Source organism: Lolium rigidum, chromosome 5 (genome assembly GCF_022539505.1).
Source record: "Lolium rigidum isolate FL_2022 chromosome 5, APGP_CSIRO_Lrig_0.1, whole genome shotgun sequence".
NCBI classification, from domain to species: domain Eukaryota; kingdom Viridiplantae; phylum Streptophyta; class Magnoliopsida; order Poales; family Poaceae; genus Lolium; species Lolium rigidum.
The window spans coordinates 170,358,136-170,382,504 of record NC_061512.1 but is presented as its reverse complement, the minus strand read 5'-3'; the positions used below and the strand labels follow the sequence as shown (position 1 = coordinate 170,382,504).

Sequence of the window (24,369 nt, the reverse complement as noted above, 5' to 3'; positions counted from 1 at the left end):
GGTTGGGGAACGGGAGAAGGAATCAATACGAGGGGAGGATAAGAAGAGCACGTGGATAGACCCGTAGGTCGCATGACGCGTGAAGCAGCGACCGATCTTTTTGCCATCCATCGGGCAACTAATCACAAGCATTTCCCATAATATAGAGAGCCTACTTTATTAATTGAAACATATTTTGTTAAAATATAGTATTGAAATTTGTATTCGCATATTCATTCCCTTCATTTGACCTCTTCAATCGTTTGAAAATGCGGCACCACACAATTTTCTCCGTTCCCGCTCCATTTGTAGTCTAGATCAAAATTAACACGTGTGATGATTGACGATAGTAATTTTATAAGTTAATCAGTGGAATCTCTGTCAATAGAAAAGCTTAATGAGCAGATTCATAGACGCACGTCACGACATTTCTACAATAACTAGAAGGACCTAGCGCACGTTGCTGCGCGCGTTTTCGACATGATGGTTTGTATATTTTAGATTTTTGCTGCATTTCACGGTCCCATTTACTTAGCCAAGTGCAGTGTGAAGAACAATGCAGAGTAAGACTTATGAAGAAAGATCACTACTGGATTTACATCCTTTTGTGGGTGGAAGAAGTCCAGAGCGAAAAGTAAGCGGTACAATAACAGAGCTAGTAATACATGCATATATATGATAATGTTGACTCTATACAGGAATTTACATGGCTGATATCACCTATCTTTGTTCTACAAAGATATCAATACTTGATATACAGTTCATGAGCATTCATTGATTGCCAATGTAGTTCTAGTAAAGCATAGCAGGTTGCGAAAATTCTAAAATACAAAGCGTGATGAGCAGCTATTATAGAGTATGGCCTTAGCTGTGACAAAGATGGTATTAATATTCTAGTGAAACAAGAGCATTGACGGCCAGCTACCAGTGAGAACCCTTCATTCGATTTAGATATTCTGGACTATAAACATGAAGTTAATTAACATGATATGTACTTACAAAAACAAAGATGACTGTGGAGGAAAGTGAAGAAAAATTCCTAGTCAATATACTGGAGCTGCATTGCCTCCACTCAGACTTTCATCTCCCCAGTCGGAAACTAATTAGGAATATTGCCCCAGGGTTCGGCATAGAGCACCTTGGAGTCACACACTTTTGAACTGAACTTTTGACCCAGCTGCCACATGAAAAACCAACTAACCAAGCATCAGGGAAGAATAAGAAATTTTGAGTTGTTTTTCGAAGAATGAGTTACAAACATATATTAGAAAAAGGCACCTGGACTGAAGAAAAAATGTTTTACATAAGCAAGAGTGACTTTGTTATCATCTTTCCTATAAAATGTAAACTTCTTGTAGAAGAACGAATTACACACATAAAGTAAGTTATTAGTACACATGGATATGTCTATTTGAGATAAGATAGATGGACTAAAGATCTGAACCAACAACCTATAATAACACCTCTAAAAGCAAAATAGCGACTCCGTATGTGGCCCTTTCTTGCTCTTTTGTTGGAGGGGTGGTTTGAGCTGGTATCTTCACTTAGTTCTGCAGTGGCACGAAGCCCATATTTTGCCTGCCACTAGCAGTTTGGTCACTAATATGTTCAACTGCCACAATGTCAAAAATTAGATTACTTTACTCTAGTGAGTTAGGAGACTTCAGTGATGGCATTTTTCTTGCCGACAATAGGCACTGATAACTCCAGTAGGCTGTAATTTGTGTTGCCTGTTGCATTTCCCACAAGAAGCATTTCACCTCTTCTTGCTATTTAGACTCCCTGGGCTCTAAAATATATGATTGTCCGCAACCATGTATCTAGGGAAGCTTTATATATTCTATGGTTAGCTTCTGCAAAGTTAAGAGTAGGAAGAAGACTTCTAATAGTATTGCTGTACCTTGATCCTACGGTTACGCGTGAGCATTTCTTGCCCTTATATGCATCTCCGTCGGGGAATGTTCTTTTGCAGCATTTGGTGCAAGCTAGCTACCACCAGTTTTTCTTAGTGAAAAACTCAGCAAGTGTAACATTTAGTCTGTAGCGTGCTCCCTCAAACTTGCTTTTTTTTAAAAGTGAGTGGAGAAGGTTATCTGACCAATACATTGAACATAGGCAGGTAGGAAAGATGGAAGGCACAAAATTTCTTACCATGGAATCATCTAGCTGTTGTTCATTTAGGGCACAGAGTGTAGTGTTGGTTGTTTCATTTCTTCAGCGCCTTGATCCTTGCCATTCAAAATTGATGGATGATGTTTAACAATGGAACTGAAAATACTTGTCCATCAGGAAAGATGTAGATATGTTTAGTACTGGTCTAATTTTAGCAATACACTATACCTCTGTCAGATTGCTGTCATCTCTCGGACAGGGATAGTAAAGTAGTCCTGAAAGCGAGAATGCCTGAAATAGTTTATGCATTATTCCGGTAAATAAGATAATTTATTGGATCAACTAAAGTTCACCATATGCTTATTTACACTCTAAAATAAAAAAAGGTCACCAAAATAAGCCTATAAAAGGATTAAACTAAGGAAATTGGATGAAAATTTGATGAACCTGAGAATTAGATGAAAATCATATGGAAATTCATTCAGTAAATGTAGTTATAATCATTAAACTAAAACCAATTAGGAATAACGGAATTAAGAATGGATTCAGCTTGCTGACAAAATAGTAGAGTAAGAGGCAAATGATAGAGGACTGCAATGAAACAAAATGATCATCAATAAAAGATTAGGATGGATAGCAAGAAGAGTGCAATATTGTTGGCCTAGCAAGGGACGCAGCGGGAAAGCGAGCGGGCCAGGAGGTCCTGACCTTGATGTTGCCACAAATTTTGGATCCTTATTTGAGTGGAGTTAGCAAATAAAACTGGAAGTATATCTGAATATGACGATTCAAGTGTGTAATGTAATGGTACAGAAAACTAATAAGAAAAATGCACTATGGCAGCTGTATCAAAAAAACTTGAATCCATTATTCGATGATACAAAATCTATATACGAAATATAATATTTGTTTACATAGATTAGTTCGGAGAAGCTGAGTGTTCATTATTTCTCATGCAGTAGGAACTTGAAATACTGATTTCCCTTCCTACTACTTTTTCAGAGAAGAAAAGATAAACATGACGATGTGCTAATAATGGTTGTAGCTAAAGCATATCGTTAAAATCGTTGGCCATGTAGACATGGCTAACCCGAATGGTCTCCCATTCAGAAGACTGCCTTTCATTGTCAAAGCTAACAGTAAGTTTCTCTAAAGAACACGTGACTTATGAGCATGGGCATAGCTGCTTGTATGCAAGTAGAAGCAGCACACCTGAAAGTCACATACAAATCTTGAGAATTTAGATACACAATAATGAAGAACATCCCTACAATCAACAAGAACCTGAATGGAGGCTGAGTTTGTCCCTATTTTCTGAAGCTAAATGTCCTTTTTTAAGAGAACCTGACATAGGAGCATTAGTGTAGCTGCTAGTACGTATGTTGGTACAAAAGTCAGAGTTAAATGTCACTTACCAGCAGTAACTTTACTAATACGCGTACCATAATTTCCTCCCACCTGACTGAACAATAAACATGATAATTACTCTGAGGAAATCCCTTCCATTACTCTGAGGCATGATTACTCAAGTTAACAATTTGTCAAACACATAAAGTGCATCTTCTTAGTAAAGTAAGATAAGGAGCAGTGTAATTGCATAGTGATTAAACCTTGGAACAGATCAGGAAAGAGGGAGGAGCTGCCCGCGTCAGTGAGGAATGGGTACGATAGAGGAGCCGGGGATGGGGCTGGCCTTCAGCTCACAGGAGAGGAGGCCGATGGTGTCCTGGTGCATCTCACAAGGGGAAAGGACTTGGGGGAGGAGGGAGACGACAACCGACCTCTCCGTCGGGGTGTTGTCCGATACCGGTGGAGGAGCAACGTGGGAGGAGGTATAACCAGGAGATGGAGGTCGGGGGAGCCCGTCTGGCGCTGATTTCGCCCAGAAAACAGCGAACACAACAAAGCGGCGGCACCGGCCGAAGGGATCCCAGCAAGATGTGCCCCCAAATCGATGAATCCGCAGCTATCGCGCCACGCACACACGCATGTAGAGCCCAATCCCCCAGCAGCGACCGCACAAACTCCCACCCAAGGCACACAGAACACACCAGTCAACTATCCCCATAAAAACTGAGAGAAGAACGGAGGGCCAGCTCAGATAATCAGGCACGACGGGGAAGACCGGCGGGCACAACGACGCCGCTAAAGAACCGCGCGCTTCGCTGATGAACCGCCTGCCGCCGAAGCACCGCGCTAGCCACCGCAAATCCACGCCGCCGCAGCACCGCGCGCTGCCACAAAGCCACGAACGAAGAGGAGAAGCATAACAGAGCCAGTTGAGGAGAACTGCTGCCCCAAGAAAGAAAGACGAAGTCACGGTCAAAGAACCCCGAACCGACCCGCAGCCTCTTCGCGTCGTCGACACGTAAACACCTGCTAGACTCGATCCTCGAGGCGGCATCGTAACGACACGGACGCGACTCGCGACCGCGGGAACGGCGCAAATATCCTCCACGCAGACGCAGGGCCCGCGATAGCGATGGGCAGATCCATGAGAAGCGCTCCCAATACTGGGAGCTTAGGGCATCTCCAACGGGCGACCCATCCCGCGCCCGCGCGTCCGGATGGGTCCAGCCGGACAAAAACCCGGCCCAACGCGGGGACGCACCGCAAAAGCGGACGGCCGCGCGTCCGGGAACGACGCAAACCCGGCCCAACCCGGCCGGGTTTGCGTGGCCGCGGATGGCACGCGGCGTCCTCGCGTGTCCGCCCGTCCGCGTGGCTGGCCCACCTGTCGGTGCTCGGTCCCTATTAAATGTGGATCGGGAAGTGGACCGTCCCTATCCGGTCCCCACTTTCCACTCCGGCCGCACGCGCGAGCTCGAAGCTTCCGCGCCGCCATGGCCCCGAGCGCGAGTTCTCGCCATCCGCCAACGACCACGAGACCGGCGAGCCGGCCGGCCGCCGCGCGGCGCCGTTCGCCATGGGGCCGCCGGCGACGCCCGACGCGACCGGATCTACGTCCACCGTAGCGGTGGCGCGGATGTTCGGGACGCCGGCGTCCCAATGCCGTGGGGGACGTGCACCTCCCCACGGCCGGCACCCGAGCCCGGATCGGGTTCCGGTGCCGCCCATCCCGGCGTCGAGCCGCGCCCGCTACGCCGAGATCCGGAGGCGCGCGCTCGGCTGCCGGCGGACCTCCGCGAGACCCCGCGTAGCGGCGACGCAAGTCCCAACTGGGACTTGTGGTTCGAGGTGGAGCACGATGCGCGGCGGCGCACGTGCTTCACATCCGCGACGGCGCGGCCTCGCGCGCAGCCAGGCACAGCTGCTAGGCGGGCTGGCCGCCGCCCCGGCGGCCTCTACATCAACGAGGCCGCGCCCCGGCCCCAGCCCCGGCCGCGGCCGCAGCCCCGGGAGGAGGAGAACGACCCGGAGCCGCAGGCGGCGCTCGCGGCGTCCCGCGAGCGGCAGGACCTCGACGAGCTGGCCAAATGGCCGCTCCTCGCCGAGACGCTGCGCACCTCCGCGCTGGAGGAGGCGGCCGAGAAGGCCTGGGAGGACGCCCGAGCGGACGCGTGGGCCTTCCTCCGCCGGCGCGCCGTCGGGAGGAGGCCGCTACGCGTCGGGCGGCGCTCCGGGAGGAGGAGCGCCGGGCCGCGCGCCCGGCGGAGGAGGAGCGCCCGGCCACGCAGGGCGGAGGAGCAGCTCCGACAGGAGTCCGCGCGGAGGGCACGGCTGCGCGAGCCGGCGAGCCCGCCGAACGCGCACTCCGCTCGGGAAAGGGCGCGGTGGGACCCCCGGCCGGAGTCCCCGGTGCCCTCCGGCGTGTCGAGCCGGAACGGCGCGTCGCCGCCGGGCGGCGTCGTCGTCATCGACGCCGACGATGACGAGTACTACTGGGGTAGTATCGCCGGCGGCCATCGCGAGCTCGCAAACCCCGGCTAGGGTTTGCTTTTTTTTTAGTTTAAAGCCATATAGGGCTTTCTTTTGTGTAAAATTTGCCCAAAATAGGGCTAAGTTTAATGACCAACTAGTTTAAATTTATGTTTTGTTCTTTTCCTTTTTTATTTTCATTTCTGTTTTATTTTATTACCAATGCGCTGCGTCCGCGCGTTGGGCGCGAGCGTGCGACCCAAACGGACACGCGGACGCGGGCCGCTGTCCGGGTGTCCGTTCGGCCACGCAAACGGCCCAAAACGGACGGCCCAGCGCGTCCGTTTGGGTCGCGCGGTTGGAGATGCCCTTAGTGCTCTTAGAAGATGTGGAAACCTCAAACCAAAAGGTTCACACACCGTTCAACATGTGGATACATGGAAAACGGTAGCAGCAAAATACAGTCGTTTCGATTGGTGACGCTCATAACTATTAATTGGATACATGGAAACTATTAATGTGAATTGCGTAAACCAAAAACTTTGTTGCTCCAATTACACTACGTCGATAATGGATACCAGCCGAACTCCTCCATCATGCTCGAGATTGTTGCATCTCGCCACCGACTCCTCCATCTTCCACGTCCCAAAGAATACAAAAAGTATAAGAAAGCACCAATTTTTCTAGGAATTAATAACTAATTAGAGCAATGATCTAGAAATGCCTAAGTAAGTGGCACATGATCAATAATCTAATAAAATCACGTAATCTAGATAGAGAACATGAAAAATAATCTATAATTTTTTTCCAAGCGATCTCACTGGATCAAATTTCATTATCATGAGATAACGAAACACATCGTCACATGCTCAAAAGCCAGGAAAGCTGGAGGGGGAGCACCGCTTACTGCTAGCGTTCAAGATGGACTTAGAGGTTTTATATATTTACAAACTACATCAAAGCACCACCGCTATCTAACAGAATTACAGCCCAACTTTTCTCGCTAGAGTTTTTTCGCGCACCAACACTTGGAGCAAAACATCAACCAACATGTCGAGATAGGTGTATCAGGCGGTAGCATCCTCTTGTTCATCCTCTTCCATTGCCCTGGATCTCTCTTCATTTCTCTCTGTATCCATCAAACGGAGAGGGCGACATCGATCAGCCGTCGAAGAATTCCCATCAGTGCTGGTGGTAGCATCAGCAAGTCTCAGCAGTCCATCAGCTCCTGCTCGGATATCCTCTACATCTTTTCCCTCATGCAAACCTGCCCAATGTTTCATAAACATTGTACAATAGCTAATTAGTTCGAAGGAATTTTTTATCAGCTTGTGTTCAAAACAAGCCCTGTTTCTGAGCTTCCATATAGCCCCATATAGCAGCCAATCCAGCAATCTGGATATTTCTGCTGGCAGTAATGAATTGGAGAAACCACCAAAAGAACTGAGTGAAAGAGATGATGCACCAATTGCTTGTCCAACAATGCTCCAAACAAATTTAGCAGCAGGACAGTTAAAGAATAAATGGGATATAGAGTCATTTCCATTACAGAACTGGCAAACAGAGTTCCCCTGCCAATTGTGTTTCAGCAAGTTATCTTCGGTGGCAATAGCATCATGCCAAATAAGTCATAGCCATAATTTTATCTTGAGAGGAATCTTGCTCTTCCACATGTGTTTGAAAGTTCTGTCCATCCCACAGCCACACAAATGCTTGTACACATAACTGACAGTGAACTTCTAGAAATAATCTATAAATGCTTAATTAAGTAAGAAAAACTTCTAGAAATTCATCGGTAAGCAGCGCACGATCAACAATATAAACAAAGCACATGAACAATAATCCTGAAATGCATAAGTACACACATTTTCTGGAAATGCATAATATAAACAAATCATATAGGTTCAAACAAGCACAATAATTTAGTGATGCTTAATCTTAAAGAGGGCACAAAATTTAGAAGGACTAGGAAAAATGCCCGTGCGTTGCTACGGGTTAATTTTTACATAATTCAATCTTTTAATTACGAATCTTGAACCACATCACAGTAATAATCCATTACACGAAGTAGAAGTGGAAGCATACATTTTTGCTAGATTAGAAGGTTAAAATAAAGAAAAATACATTTGTCTAGAATCAGACCTTAGAGTAGCTTACTCCAAATGTCATATTGATGTATAATAACATGCAATTTGATTATAGCAGATGCATTCTACAACAAATATAAATTTACATAGTCAAAGATTTCAGTGTTGTGTTGATAACCACTGGTGCAAGTAAATCTTCAGTTTTGAACATGTACATCATCCATACTTGGATCTACCTTAATAAAGATAGTGTTGAGAAATAATTTTGATGCCAAAACGTTTTGATCTTTTGAGATGCAATAAGATGATTCCCTAGTACGATGTCAGGACAAAGTTCGTAAGTGAAAATGATGGGAAAAATAGAGAACGATTCAATTTTGTATGCAACATAATTGAAATCTCACATCAGAATTGTGCTTGTACTATTAAAACGGCATGGAGCACACACATATGTTTCTTGCATATTGCCATATACATTGTGTCTAGCCATGATCCTTACTCATGGATAGTAGGTGCTAATCTGATTTCGTCCGTGGACGCACAATTCCAATTAAAGTGACATGAATCCAACAATTAATTAGACAGAAGTCCTAAAGACACCATAAGAAGCATCAACAGGGCATTTGCATCAGCATCGCATAAGTGCACAACAGTTGGAGCTGCAAACAGAGCAATTGGAACCAAGGAATTCCCTCCCGCATGTGGAGGTTGACCAGCAGAACCAGCTTCTGGAGACCCAAGATGCTCATTCTGGTGCAATTTATGTTCACAAGGGCCATGTAAATGCGATTATGAGAAGCATGTCTTCACTTGCCGCCTGCCAGCATGGGAGCCATGGCCGCTAGCTCGGACGATTTTCATCAAGGCAATCGAACTTCCACACAGCCATACAGGCTACAGCAGACCGCATGGGACCATAGACATGGAACTCCACTAACCCATCAAAATATCCATGAGATAAATCCATCCGCCTGGTGGGCTGATGGCTGAGGGGAGGATCGAAACTCTACTCGTGGTGGCGTCCTCTCACTGGATCAGGCAAAGGATTGTTCAGAAAAAAAAAGGGAGGAAGTGGTGAAGCCAGATCAAGGAGCAACTCATCTTCCGCCTACACTCCTCCAGCATCCCATGGCACCATGAGTCCATGACCTCCACGTTGTTCCTCAATCGCCTCCCACCGGAGCACCTCCAGAGCAGCGGAACACCTCGGGACGGACGCACGTGCAGAGTAGCAAGGGCCGCTGCGCGGGTTCCTCCCAGCGCCCAGCGGCGGCGCGCGTCGAGAGCCAGCGGCGGCGCGGGAACAAAGACACGGGCGAGCATCGTCTTGCTGGTCCCGAAAGAACTGACAAGTAGGAATCGTTGGGGGACGTTGATGCTGCACTATCCACGCTCACTGCGCCTGCCCATGTTCGCGTCCACGTCCGCGCGAGGGGCACGACCGCAGGACGGGCCGGATCTCGGGGGCAGAGATAGATCGACGGCGGATGGTCTTGTTCCTCCGGCTGGATGTGTGAGGCGCCGCCGCTGGACGGAGATCGATGGGTGGCCGGGGATGGGGAAGACCCTGTCGAGCTCTGCTTTTTCTTTTTCATTCAGAGAATTTGCTCGATCGTCTAGGAGGAAAAATAGCGAACCGTTTTTTCTTACTCAGCGGTGGCAACTGTTGTAATTTAAACGAAAACAAAGGGCAAAAATAAAACGGACGAACAAGAAGTCTTATTTTCTTTATTATTAGGTATAGATAGCACATAAATGCCCATGCGTTGCAACGGGAGATTAAAAAAATGTATTGCATTCAGACGCCGTCGCCACCTCTGCCCGCCGCATTTATATTTGTTATTATGGCGTGGCATTAAACCAGGACCGTCCTATGGTAGTTTTGATTGTTTTATATTAAAATTCGAACCTCTGAATGATTCAGATACATGATATGTTGATTTGAAACAGAAGGTATAAAAGGAAAAGAGAAAGAAACCTAGAGTTAATTATTTGGCACAAAAGAAGCCGGCGATAGAAAATCCATGAAATAAAAAAAATCCAAGATCCAAGACTATTTTCTCTTTGTTGCCTTCTTTTTTCCTTGGACGCCTATAATTAGTGCACACGTTATAGATTTCCATAATCTGTTGATGGTGCACTCTGGATGTCATATTCTTCATGTGCTTTTTTACTACACTTAATGACTCGTCTCGATCAAAATTCTCTTAGTACCAGGCAAACCCCATCGATAATTATTTTTTTTGATTTTTTCATGCACACATCATAACCGACATGAAACCAAGTACTCAAGGCGAGCATGTAATAGGCAATTAGGATGGCATCCATCTGAATTATTCTTTCGGAGTTGCTTAATTAATTTTCCAGAGAATGTCCACATGACAAAGAATGGTATTGCAGCAAACTGTATGCAACTGCACGTTTTCAAACATACAGACGGAAATAAGATACTGAGACCTTCTCCCCGATTGTGGAGCTATCTTACCAGTAAAATTTCCAGATAATAAACTGAGATAGCATACAGATGTTAAAATGACCGCATTGGTCACTTTATACAGTGTTGTAGCCATTCGCTGCTGTAGACTCGAGCCTAACCAAGACCACCCGTCCTTCCATGGGGCGTCCTTGCCTCTTGCACTCCTTCGCATCTAGATGATGCTCTGCCGCCAGCATCCTTTATTCGATTCCCAGCATATCAGTGCTTCCCGGATCCCTTCTCTTCCTCCTCTGAATTCACATCCCACGATCTCGATCTGCTCCACCGTCCTGGACCTCCCAGGTCCCTCAGCTCCAGCGCTGGGCTGTGCTCTCTCTTCCATCGCCATCGGTCCATCAGCTCATGCAATTGCTCGCTGATGATTGGAATTTCCGAGCGTATATAAACAAGATGAAGCTGCTATAAAAAATCGATGTGGGACTATTCAGCCGAAAACATCAATACACCACTTCTGTTACTACGTTCTTAGGCCGGGAACCACCCTCGTTATTTTTAAAGCCCAAGTTTAGCAGCCAAATTAAAGCCCAAGGGCGCTTCCTCGTTTGTGGTGGGCAACCCAGGCTGCCTTTTCTTGTTCACGATGGACCGGAGCAGCCCGTCAAGGGCGCCGGGAGCGCGAGGTGTTCTCCTCTCGATGCGCTGCTACAACAAACCGTTTCGTTGACTTACCGGTGGCATTGCTTGTAATTTGCAGTCAAACTTAAGGGCAATTTTAAAACGGACGAAAAAAGTGGGGAGAAACCTTACTTCCTTTATTATTAGGTATAGATTTAGCTACGTATAAGCAAATTATACTAGTAACATGGTGTACATTATATAAATTTAACCTGATATAATCCGTAACTAGATCGTAACTTGTAACTGCAAATTTAACTAACTATATACAACTAGTAACTACGTATATCTTAGCCGTATAATTTATTAATACATCAAAACACAATTGAGGAAGAGTGAGTGGACTGAACATGCTCCGTCGTGCTGGCGTTCTGGCTCGTCGTGGACGCAATCGGCCCCGTGCTGCTCGTAGCGTCGGCAGTTGCAAAAGAACGGCTGTTCGTCGTCTGGTCACTTGTCAACGAGCGCCCACCGGTGCTCGAGGTGCCAGCAGTCGACGACGTGTAGTTCGGCCCGTAACCTCCGCGTGGCGGCGCGTACATCGCCACCGGTGGGAGATCCGGTGGCGACGCCTCGAACTGGAGCACGCTCATGGCTTGCCTGATGGACGGCCGGAAGCCGTAGTCCGAGTGCACACACCAGAGTCCGACGACCAGCGTGCGCTCCATCTCCGGCGCGTCGAAGTCGCCGTCGAGCCGGGCGTCCGCAGCGTCGAGCAGAGTGCCCGTCCGGTACAGGTCACGAACCCAGTCGACAAGCACGACCCTGTTCTCGTCCTGCAGCTCCGGGACGACGGGCCTCCGGCCGCAGGCGACCTCGAGGAGGACGACCCCGAAGCTGTACACGTCGGTCTCGGCGCTGGCCCGGCCGGTCACCACGGACTCCGGGTCCATGTACCCCTTGGTGCCGGCAATCATCGTCGTGTATCCGCCCCGGCTGTGGTCGACGAGGCGCGCGAGCCCAAAGTCCCCCAACTTGGCGTTGAACGACGAGTCGAGCATCACGTTGCTCGGCTTGATGTCCCTGTGCACCACACACTGCTCCCACTCCTGGTGCAGGTACATCAGCGCAGAGCCCATGCCAACAATGATCTTGTACCTATGCATTTCAGCAGGCAAATGTCAAAAGCAAAGTACGTGACGCAAGATATGTTCAATAGTGACTCGTCTAGATATGCTACGACCAAAATGTTATAAAAAAATCTTAAGTTTCATTTAAAGACTCCATCCATACACGAAGAAACAAAAAAAGATCAATCAAATCGGTAAATTGTGTCACTGGACAATTCAAAATTGTTGGCTCATCAGCCTAATTTTTCATTTTTGTTTTGCCATGTTTGTTTCTTGAGCTTCCAACGGAAGTTTGGTCTTGAAATTGTGTAAGCTGCATCCTGTATAAAATTGAATTTCCGTGGTTTTGTGGTTGCATCTAGAATGGTTGCTAATTGTTGGGCCACTATTGAAAGTGTGGTGTTTGCTGGTTGTGAGTTGTGACCTATTTGTCATAGACGATTTTTTATAGGTACTTATTTATGGACATGGCGTTTCGGCTCAGAGGTGTAGATACACCTATTAGGAAAATAAATTTTAAATTTATTTTAAAATGGTAAAAAATTTAAAAAAAATCTCAGTGTGCATCCGGAAATCCTATATTAACTCACAAGATTTTTGCAGGAAAGAAACATTTTATATGGCCTATGTAAAAAAGACAAATAAATGTCTCGTAAAAAAACTTTTTTGGAGCACCAGAAATTGTCCTTTTTTACACATGCCACAAAAAATAATATTTTTTCACGACACTTTGCATGCAGGCATAGAATGTGTGGAAGTACACCCTGAATTTTTCTTCTGATTTTTTAGACATTTTAAAATATGTTTTTTCAGCAAAAGGTGCATCTACACCTATGAGTCAAAATGGATTTCCCCTTATTTGACCTCTTCTTCTGTAAGATTGATACGTCTCTCAAAACATATCACTTTTGATGGGTTGCAATTCATGAACCCTACACTTGTACACGAACATTCGTGCAACTTTTTTTACACGAACATTCGTGCAGCTTTAGGTTGCACATAAAATTTAGAGTAGCACATAATTCATAAAATACCATTCGAAATATTCAACTTAAAAAAACAATTCGGCTAAGATACAAATACTCAATTTGATCATACTGTGTACCTGACTTGCCATGTTAGCATTTTCTTGGAATCGTAGAGATGGTCGTTGAGGCTGCCATTTTGCATGAGCTCATAGACGAGTAGGAGCTCCTCGGCCTTGTGGCACCAACCGATGAGTTGGACAAGGTTGCGATGCCTCAGTCGGCCGATGGTGGTAACCTCCGCAATGTACTCCCTCCTTCCCTGGTTGGACGTCTTGGAGATCCGCTTGATGGCCACATGGAGTCCCTGTTCGTGTAACAAACCTCGGTAGACTGCCCCAAACCCACCTTCGCCGAGCTTCTCCTTGTCCGAGAATCCTTGTGTCGCCCGTGATAGCTCGTTGTAACTGAATCTCCGAGGCCCATTGCCCGCGAACTCCTTGTCCATATCTTGGTCGAGAGGGACTGCGTCCGAAGCTTCTTGCTTGTGTATACCCTTTTTTTCCAGGTATTGGCGATAACTGAACCATCCGGCTACGGTGAGCAATAGGAAGATGCTAGCGGAGACTAGCCCGGCTATGAGACGTATGTTTTTTGTCTTTGGATATGTGACATCTGCCAATAAGGATACGGAGTAAGTAATCTCAATGTGATGCACAGTAAACTTCCCATAATAAACATTACAAATATCTCCCTAGAAAATTATGTACTCCCTTTCACTAGCGGATCTTGGCAAAAATGTTGGGCAGGCCAGCCCAAAGAAAAACCTATCTCTTTTTCTTTGATGGCCTATTTTGGCTTTCATCCTTCATTGTTTTGGGCTAGGCAGGGTGGGTCATGGTCCGCTTTTGCTTCAACATAGATCTGCCCCTGCTCCCTTTGCCTTGGTAGGCCCGAGAGACAATTCATCAGGACTACTTCTCACGGGTCAATCCTTCACTCTCTCCTAATGTGAGCATTTAAAGTGCAGCCCGGTAGTGTATGCTCCCCTCGAACGAAAGACATTCCAAATATAAAAAAAGTATGAACAAATTAATAAGTGTAAATTTCCATATCTTATGAGACAATAGTCTTTTAGTCATGAAACTTTTCATACATGTTACAGAAAAAAAATGTCAACAACTTTTAGGATGCAACGTTCTCGAATTTAGAGCTCTTTCGAGAGACGCCATTCTCCAGTGGAAGTCATGGAATAACCGTTAGAGCTCATTCGAGAGACGCCATTCTCCAGTGGAAGTCATGGAATAACCATGTGTGCATGCGTGCTTCAACATCATCATTAAAATCTGAGTGGTCCATTCTTTTCCAAATTAGGTAAAAAATTATTTTCCAAATTATATACATTTATAGGTTATTTCTCTATAGAGATACAATTATTATTCTTACATATTTCACATTCATTGGCCATATGTACTCTTTTTTTAGGAAACCATGAGTCATATGTCTGCACATATCCATGCAAAAAGTAGATATTTGCGTTTAGATATGCAAGTAAAAAAACCACTAAACCAAGTTTAGTATACAAAATTTAAGCACAACACGGTGAACAACTATACTATTTACTTTATATATATTTTCAATATAATTATGTTAACAACTAAAATTCATTTGGTAAAATTTAGTCATAGTACGCACAAAGTGTTTGCACTTTTGTTGAACAATAAGAGCTCTACGTGTTTTACTTTGTTTTCAATTGCGATTAACATGACATGATTAAAATAACTATATTTTGATTAGACGTGCCTCAAAAGTTTCATAAACTTATCGATTCCATTCCCTGCAACATCAACATTATTGCTCTGTCACATATATTTCCGGCAATTTTCGCAACAACGCACATAGTGATATTCTAGTATACCAAAAGCTGCATACACACATGTACGCTGTTTTTATGTGTATTAATTATTCAAGTTAACAGATTTGTCAGTACTTCTATTTTCCTTAACCGTTATATAAAAAAATTAAAATTTATGATACTACGCTTCACGTAAGAAAGCCATTATAACCATAGGGTAAGAAATAAGGATATACTCCCTCGGTTCCATAATTCTTGTCGGTTTTAGTTCAAACCATAACAATAATTTTGGAACAGAGCGAGTATTTGTTCGTGCATAGATATGGTAAAGAATTTGAAGATAGCTATAAACACGTGAAGCTACTTACCGGCCAGAGTGGAATTGAACGACCAAGAAAGAATCTGATGCTCCTCGACGAGGTCCCCGATCGCCGCCGAGAATCCGATTGACACATTTTGCGGCAGACCGACCTCAGCTCGAAGGTCGATATTTGCGTTGAGGATGTGTGCAGTCTCACCCGGTGGGTCGATGAACTGCAGGGTGGCTGAGAGCGTGGTTGCTTTGGCGTCGTACTTGATAGATACTGACATGGTCCCGTTGAAGCTCCCATCCGGCAATGGCGTGTACTCTTTTGATCTAATGTCGTTGACGTTGATGCCAAGGTGGTTGTTGGTACCATTAGGATCCCATTCGTTATGGAATGCATCAAATTCCACGCCGAGCGTAGGCGGGAATGCGTTTCCCTTATTGTCACGGTTGTTGAAAAGCGCGAGGAAGCCCCCGGTCGCGTCCATCGGCATAGTTGATGGGTAGGGCTCCACAAAGAATGCCATTCCATCACCTCCCTGTAGGGAAATCAACAACCCTTCAATTATTCTCGTTCGCTGATTTTTCCGTCTACCACAAACAAGATGGTTAAACCTAATTTGTAAAGGCACATGGAACATTTGTATGAATGTTCAACCGAGCAACTGCATATTTTTTGCTGGTTTCCTTGATTTAACCGCGCGTTGTATGGTTTTTGGGTTCGATTTTCCTTATTAACTTGATCAATTTTCCTCTTCTATAATGTAAAGGTAGAGCTCCTGCCGTTCGCCATAAAAAAAAACTTCATATTTCTTCACCCAAACAAATATTTGCTTTTCTTTTGTGCATCGATCATCTATCTTATACGGAGTAATGCACAACTTGATCGACTTAAAAAAAATAACATTTCTGCAGCGAAATTAGAAATACAAAAAGGACTGGTACTAAAACGCTGTCCATGCATCATAAAATTTCTACTTGCCGGACTGCTGCTGTTGACGGGCCTGACGAGGAAGGTGAAGTTGGTGGTGAAGCTGGCGGCCCTGCCGGTGCTGTCGTCCCAGAGACTCAGCGGCTGCCCGTGGGCTACCCGGCCGGTGCTCCAGCTCCTGGAGGAGTTGGTCAGGTCGATGCGGTCGATGGCGGGGGCAGAGTCGTTGAAGTACGTGAGGTTGGCGCCGGCGAGGATGTTGGGACCGGAGAAGTTGTAGTCGAAGCTGAGCGAGGTGACATGAGGAAGGCAGCTTGATATGAGTAAGATCAAGTAGGAGAAGCCGAGGAGGATAAGGCACTTGCTGGCTCTCTTCATCACCATGGCCATGAAAAATATATTTGCAAGCTCGTGGAGGTGCACATTGTGGTGTCTACGCTATATATATGAGCACTGCACGAGGTTCTACGAACGTGCCGAAAAAGAATTTGCGTGGAAAAACAGATCCAAAGGGCTTTGTCAATTGGAGAACAACTTCCTTTTTGAATTGCAATTCGACATTTTCAGCAGTGGCTGATCGGCAATAATTCAGGTGGCAGTAAATATGGTCGTGATAGACCTCGATTGGTACTAAACCACTGCCCTGCTTTCGTGGCAAAAGGGACATGGACAGTTGGTCATGGCCGCGTGTTCAGTAAGACGTATGTTTCCGGTGGTGGCAAAAACACGCCAAGTGAGCTAGACTAATATATAGAATTCGTGTCACGTCGTTTCAAAGAAGACTATCCTCCTTGGACATGACTCGCTGACTCTACCAGGCCGGGCTCCACCATGGATACTCTTGTTGGATACGGTGGAGAAGTTCTGTTGACGGCGGCTGAGTCGTTCGAGATCAACGCTGGGGTCATTTCTTCCAAACTCTACACTACAGAATGCTCCTCATTTTTACCTGCACCATCGAATCAATCATGCATATTGACCAGACTGTTTATCCACCGTGACCCGCAAGCTGCGTCTCGTTCGTCCTACCTGAACTTCTCGCCTGGACGTCTCAGAGCTCAGATGTGCACCGGGCAGTTTCACCCCCACTTTCTCCTTTCAGATCAAGCCAGACAATTCAGTTGCAGGGACTAGTGACGACAGAGACGGGGAGGACATGTCTTGAATCCAGATAAACTCTCAAAAAAAGGTTGTTAAGGGCCTGCTTGGATTCCGTGTAAAATCCGTGGGTTAACCGGTATTTCAAGTGTGAGCTATATACTTATTTTAGCTGACCGGTATTTCAAGTGTGAGCTATATACTTATTTTAGCTGACCGGTATTTCAAGTGTGAGCTATTTTAGCTGACCGGTATTTCCAAAAAAGAAATATTTAGACATATTTGAGCTGTCTCGCCTCTGCTCCTTATGGCCAAAAGGCGGCCCTCCTTCTTCAAACCGTCGGTTTCGTCCCTGGCGTCGGCGGCCATGGCGTGGAGCTCATCGACTCATCGTCTTCATCGGTGGAGAAAGATCGGATAGCAGTTCCTAATATTGCTGTAGGGTCCTTATTGTAATGCTTTGAGCCTTGGCTGTAATTTCGTTTTCTTGTAAGGGCATCTCCAACGCTGCGACCCAAACGGACGCGTTGGGCCATCTGTTTTGGGCCGTTTGGGTGTCCGCGCGGACACGCGGACAGCGCCCCGCATCCGCGTGTCCGTTTGGGTCGCACGCTGCGTTGGACGCGGCCACTCATTTGCCCATTTGACCTATTTCTTTGGGAAATATGCCATTTGGCCACACATACTTATAAATAATATCTTAAAAATATAGAATAATATCTAACAAATATAGAATAATATCGAATAACATAAAATTATATCAAATAAAATGTAGCATAATGAAGAAATGAAATGTGCCATAGTTTGAAAAAATATAAAAATTACAAATTGAGATTGTCAACTCAATTTGTGCGCTCTAGGATCTCCTTCCGCCTCTTCTCGAACCAAGCTCTCTTCGCCTCGCTCACGGTGGTCAAGTCGGCGTTCATGATCAGGTTGTCCTCGGCTTGCCGTTTGAGCTCAACTTCCTTCGCCTTCAACTCCACCTCTTTGGCCCTTGCCATTGCTATGAGCTCAATTTCTCTCTCTTTGAGCTCAATTTCTCTAGCTTTGGTCTTGGCCTTCACCTCTTCAATCTCAAGCTTCTTTTTTTGGACATCGAAGTTCTTCCTGTCCTCTTCTTTCTCCCGGCGCCTCCTCTCATCCCTCTTGTCCGTGGACACCTCTCTGTCAGCATGCATCTCCTTCAAAGTGCCAAACAATAGCATGGACGAAACATCACACTTCATGTCGGCTTTGGTTGACTTGTGGCCGCGTGGACGACTTGCACGAGAAGCGGAGCTACCGCAAGGCTTCCCACCATCAAGGTCAATGACCGTGCCATCTTTGACGGTCTTGTTGCCAGTCAAGGTCGCCATGTACCCGTCGTACCCCTCCTGAAACTTGGGGGTGCCATGGAGTTCCTTCCAACAATGAGGGAAGGCAAAGGTCTTTTGTTCATTATTACTTTTGTAGAATTCCAAAGCTTGCCACAGCTAGAGCAAAGCGAGACAACAATGATAAACATATGTGCAAACACCGAATGAACAAGTTGAGGTTAAGAATCATACCAAATCCTTTATGCCCATGCCGCTAACGGGGATCCGCTTTGAAAAGTTGTAAGCTATCGATGAGTAGGGGTATGGATCGCAAGCTGCGTCTTCCAAACTCTACACTACAGAATGCATTTTTTCATGCATATTGACCAGACTGTTTATCCACCGTGACCCGCAAGCTGCGTCTCGTTGGTCCTATCTGAACTTCTTGTCTGGACGTCGCAGGGCTCATATGCACCGGGCAGCTTCACCCCACCTTCTCCTTTCAGATCAAGCCAGACAATTCAGTTGCAGGGACTAGTGACGACAGCGACGGGGAGGTCATTCCTTGAATCCAAATAAATTCTCAAAAGGTTGTTAAGGGCCAGCTCACTGGAGGTTTGCTCAAAACGTGACATGAAGCTCAAAATGTGCATGAATGGTGGAGACTTTTTTGTGCAAAAGAATGGGCAATCAAGAAGAGTCATGGTGTCCCTAGTTATATATGCTTATGTCTTGGGTAGTTTGGAAGAAGAGAAATGGTCGTGTAGTTAGAAACCATTCGTCCACCTTTGTTATAATTGTTGCTAGGAGAAAAGAGGAGGTGGCTATGTGGTCTTCTCTGTCGTCTCCCCTCTTGAGGGCAGCGTTTTTGGAACACGAGATGCCTGTAGGGGGTCATCCGGCGGAGCGGTGTTCCATCTACTACATCGACGTTGGCGGATCTCGGCGGCATGGTGTAGTGCGGCCACGACAATGGACGCGGCTAGATGGACTCAAGCAGGTTGGTGGTGTTGTCTAGCGTTATGGTTGCGTTGATGGCAAGTCTAACGAAGTGTATGCAGATTTTTAACTTGAAGATGGCTTGGTGGATCGACGGCGGCGACGTCTTCTTTAACGTGCATCACAAAGGTGTTTGTTGAGGGTCTGCTGTACCGGATGTGAGCTCCCATTTCACCTAGAGGGTGGCCTGTGGTATGCGATAGTTCTTGGTACCTAGATGATGGTTTTTTTTCGTGTTTTCAGGGCACAAGGCCCCGATGACATGATCTTCTCTCATTGTCACGATTATTGGTGTTGAGTGGTGGCTTCGGGTTATCTTGATGTATGCTCTTCGTAAGACTTTTGCGAATAATTTAATAAATAAGGCCATATGCATTTTTTCGATGCAGAGGTTAGGGGTCATCCTCCATTTCGAAAAAAACTAAGGTCTTTGGTCGGAACCAAATCGTTGAGTCTTGTGATATCAAGAGAGTAGTTTTTGGATTTGGATCTTGTCTTCTTGCCTTGATCGGTTCGGGTTGTACCCTTAAACCTCTTTTCTATTAACAAAAATGGAAAATTATTTTGCCTTGTTTTTTTTTAAATGATATGGGAGAGGCATCCCCATGTATTTGATTGGGACCAATGTCGTGCGACATTGGAATATTTGTAGGAGGTCATCAGCATCTTCCACCTTGCAGCGACCGGGAACAAGTTCACTTCTTATTCAGGTAACTTCCAGAAAATATGCGGGTTTGTCCTTCGCCCATAACAGAGAGAAGTTCAGGTGTGGTGCGAGTATGGTACTCTCCGGCCCATAATCAAATAAATGATCCTGAAATCTTACTGGCTTGCGCGTGCCAGAACGACGCGCCGAGCGGGCGGTCGCGAGGCCACCTGATCCTTTTCAGGTGTTTTTTTGTCCGGGTGGTGCACGTGGGTGAGTTGTTTACTAACCGTTGCTTCTCGTCGTGGGTCTCACATGTCGGTGACTGGGTTGGTGGTTTTCCTCGTGAGAAAAATAGACAACCACCGCTGTTCGAATTTGGGGGATCGTGCCCACTTCTCGCCCTCCGCCCGCAGTTTCCCCATTCCCCTCTCTCGGCAGCGGCGGAGAGGCTCCCCCAGCGACGGCGATTGCGCGGCGATTGGTGGTTGCCGGAGGCTGTAGGGGGTCGGCGGGGTGGCGCTCCGCAACGGGGGCGACTGAATCGGAGACGCCGATCGCGGGATCTACTGCCGCGGCGAGGAGGCGGTGGGGAGCGATCTCAGCGGCGAGTAAATCAGCGCCGAGGAGGTGTTCCGCCGCCGTGTCGGAGAGAAGTTCGTGAGCATCTACTACTGCCGCCGCGCCGCCGTGCACTCCCGTGTCGCGGTAATTACCTCCTCCTCCCCTGCAGCTCTCTACCCGCGATTTGCTAGTAGTTGGTGTCTACCCGCGGCGAGGTGGCGCGGAACTCTAGGTTGAGGTCGACCGCGCCGAGGTGAGGTCAACCGCTGCGAGGTGGCGCGGCGAGGTGGCGCGGAGAGGTTGGGGGTGCTCGCCTCCCCGTTGATTTTTGCGATGACGGTGGGCGTGATGGCGATGACGGGCCTGGGCGGCCCGTTCCCGCGGCGGCTGCTACTGCGCTGCGCGGTCTGGACGGCGGCGAGGATGTGGTGGGCCTTGAGGAGCTCGCTGGGGTCGGGGTGGTGGTGATGGTGGTGGTGACGGTGGTGGTGGTTACGGTGGTGGATGTGGTTGTGGTGGTGGTGATGGTGGCGGTGGCGTTGGAGCTGACGAGCGTGAGCGGCGGGGTGACGAGCGAGACGAGATGTGTGGCGGGGTTGAGTGGCGGGGTGGGGAGGAAGAGGAGGAAGACGACGAGGCGGGAGAAGCGGAAGCCCACGGTCATGGATGTGGCGCAGAAGAGCGTGTGCAGGATGAGCCAGGTGGTGGGCAGCTACGGCTTGGCCAGCTCCGGCGCGGAGTCCGGCGAGGCCGCCGACAGCGGGAGCTTCATGTCGCCGGGCGGCGAGATTTCCTCGTGGCTGCTTCGGCCGGCGCGTGTGAACTCTGAACCGCTCAGCTTGCGAAGTGATTGCAGGTTGGGTTTGGGTCAGGCGAGAGGGGTCGAGGGAGTTTTGAGGTTTTTTTCTGGATAAGTTGATGTTGTAGTTGCTTTTTGTATTACTGTTATTGCTAATACAGGTGTGCTTGTTGCCTGTAGTGGTAGGAAACTTGCTTATGCACTGGTAGAAAACATGCTTATGCAGTTATGCAGTTATGCAGTTTTGCATAGTTTGCTTTTATTTGGGTTGTTATTGCTCAACTTTTCTATGTTTGTTGCCTGTAGTGCTAGTAAAGTTGCTATGTAGATTCAGTTCTTCCTCTTGTAAATTTTCATGTTGATAAGGTTACCTACTTATCATTTGTTTTTTTAGCAAATAGGTGTGCTAAAATGGTAGGAACTGATCCGTCTGAAGTAGCTGGGTCTTCTTCAGGTCACCAGCAAGTTCAGGTTAGTTTCCTTTTTTTAATCTCTTTTGTTTTTTTGCTTTTCTGCAATTTGTATTCACTTAAATGGTTGGGTCCTTTTTTCTCCTACAAACTTTTATATGTGTTTATATGTGTGTTGACTCCCCAATGCAGCCTACCAGTCATATTGCAATGAAACAGAAGGCTGCAGCCGGTAGAGGGCATCCTCCAAAAAGGAAGAACATCAACAAGGTGGTACCACAAAAGACTGGGGATGCTGGAGTTCAGAAGAAGACAGCAACGAAACGAGAAGAAAAGGAAGTTAAGAAAAAATGGATAGCGCGAGATGTAAGTTTACTCGTACTCACGATGCATCATTTCTTACACGGAGCATTTTTGTATAATTGTACTGTTCTTGGTAGGTTCTTTTGTAACATGCAGTAAATTTAAGAGTTGATGGGACTTTTAGGAGTAACTTTTTTCTTTTTCTTTTTCTTGTGCAACTTGGCTATGCAGGAAATAAGAAACAGGGCATCACCATCCCGTTTCTTTGCTCTAAATGGTGATCTTAATGCTGATCAAAGGATTGCCATACTTAAGATGGACTTAGGTGGTCTTCTCAACATCGGTGCATGCACTATGCCCGTTGATCTCAGCCAATGGGTGATGAAGTGTTATGATCATGCGAAGTCAGAGTTAGTGATACCCAACAGGGGGAAGATACCGGTTGACGCTGAAAGTGTTTCAAGAGTTTGGGGGCTACCGAATTCCGGGCTCAAAGTTTGCTACGAGATGAAGACGGACATCATCAAAGCAATCAATGAGGAGTACGGTTTTCCTGGAACGAATGCTCCTGAAAAGACTGCATGGTGTAAGATGATAAAAGATATGAAAGGTGCTTCTGATGATCGATTTCTCCGAGCTTGGGCTATTGTTGCTTTTGATTGCTTCCTTGCGCCGACTACCGGCCTTAAAGTTAGCCCACGCTGCTACCCTGCTGTAAATAATATCAAGCTTCTTCCACGGACAAATATATGCCAATTTGTTGCTGATCAGATCAGGGTTGCTTTCAGCGCATTGGGAAATAAGAAGCCTGTCTATTGCTGCGTATTTCATTTGGTGGTAAGTGTATTTTTTTCCTACGATGAACACAATACAGAGAATAGCATATATGAGGAAAATTATTGTTTACATTCAAACATTTTTAGTTGCTAGTTTTTGAGATATGACCAGCCTGTGTGTTAATTCATGTTTTCCACTGTTTTTAATCTCTGCAGTTGCTTTTTTGGTACATACTTTTTGCACATGTACTGCTGTTAGTTGCCTTGTTCAAGTCATAAATTGCCTCCCAACTATGTATTGCATAATCCACCAAGAGCTCTTTTTTGGGTTTTATCAATGAATTTGTTGCCTTCAATCCATATTTACTTGCTTAGAAATACAGTTTTTTAAGTTGCCTCACATGTAGTTTTTTGCTTTTTTCTATCTATGATGTTTTTGTGAGCCAACAAGATTTTCAGGTAATTCAATTCTGTTTTGTGAGCCAAAACAATTTTTTTCAGATTTCATATATATGTTTTTGTTGCCTATATTAGTTGTGAAGTTGCATGAATAGGAGCTGTAGTTGCCTATATTAGTTGTGAAGTTGCATGAAAGTTAGTACAAAGTTGCTATTCATTTCAGATATTTTTGATTATGAATTTTGCATGAAAATAGCTACTGTATTTGCCTTGAATTTTGCAGTCACTTTATAACCTCATAAAAATAGCTACTGTTTCTTGTTTCTCCAATGCTTCCTTTTGCCCCCTCACACATCCTTTTTTTTTAATGAGCAGATGTTGTACCTTGATTCACTAGAAGTTGATGAGGTTATAAGTGACTGCAATCCTCGTGTTGATGCACGGGACAGCTCATTAATTAGCAAGGTGAAGAAGAAGGATAGGATTAGCCCTGGAGTTTTCGTCAAATTACAAGTATGCAATAGACCATAAACTTCTTTTTAATTTTGCTAAGATAACTTTTTCATTTCTTAGAAAGTTCACGAGTCTTCTTTTTTTATTGCCCTTACATCGATACATTTTTTCCAATTTTCTTTTATGAATTTAAAAACCAGCTGAAGGAGAAGTACGGGGACACTCAACGGGGTGGTCTTTTTGGAGGATTGCTAAAGGCTGAACAGGTTCATTGCGTCTAATCTCGCCACGAGACTACGACCAAAGTGTGAGCACCTAAAACAATACTTATTTCTTAGTTATAGCATAGTTTTTATATCATTCTTTTTCCACAGCTTATAATTGTTA

At 46.0% G+C, this 24,369-nt stretch overlaps 1 protein-coding gene across 1 annotated transcript; it reads right to left on the bottom strand.

Annotated features, from left to right (window-relative positions):
- Positions 1-11,423: 11,423 nt before the first annotated feature.
- LOC124656690 (L-type lectin-domain containing receptor kinase IX.1-like) lies at positions 11,424-16,621 on the bottom strand. Its single transcript, XM_047195392.1, has 4 exons — positions 16,246-16,621; positions 15,368-15,865; positions 13,285-13,819; positions 11,424-12,207 (listed from the first exon to the last, which is right to left on the bottom strand). Exons 1-4 carry the CDS (start codon positions 16,619-16,621, stop codon positions 11,424-11,426), a joined length of 2,193 nt encoding a protein of 730 aa, XP_047051348.1.
- Between the last annotated feature and the right edge of the window lie 7,748 nt (positions 16,622-24,369).

Excerpts from the sequence above, each read along its gene's own strand:
- LOC124656690 (XM_047195392.1), bottom strand. The coding sequence starts at position 16,621 with ATGGTGATGAAGAGAGCCAGCAAGTGCCTTATCCTCCTCGGCTTCTCC. Across the intron at positions 15,866-16,245 it reads TGGACAGCGTTTTAGTACCA|GGTTGTTGATTTCCCTACAG; the intron begins GTCCTTTTTGTA and ends GAATAATTGAAG. Across the intron at positions 13,820-15,367 it reads GTTCAATTCCACTCTGGCCG|ATGTCACATATCCAAAGACA; the intron begins GTAAGTAGCTTC and ends CCTTATTGGCAG.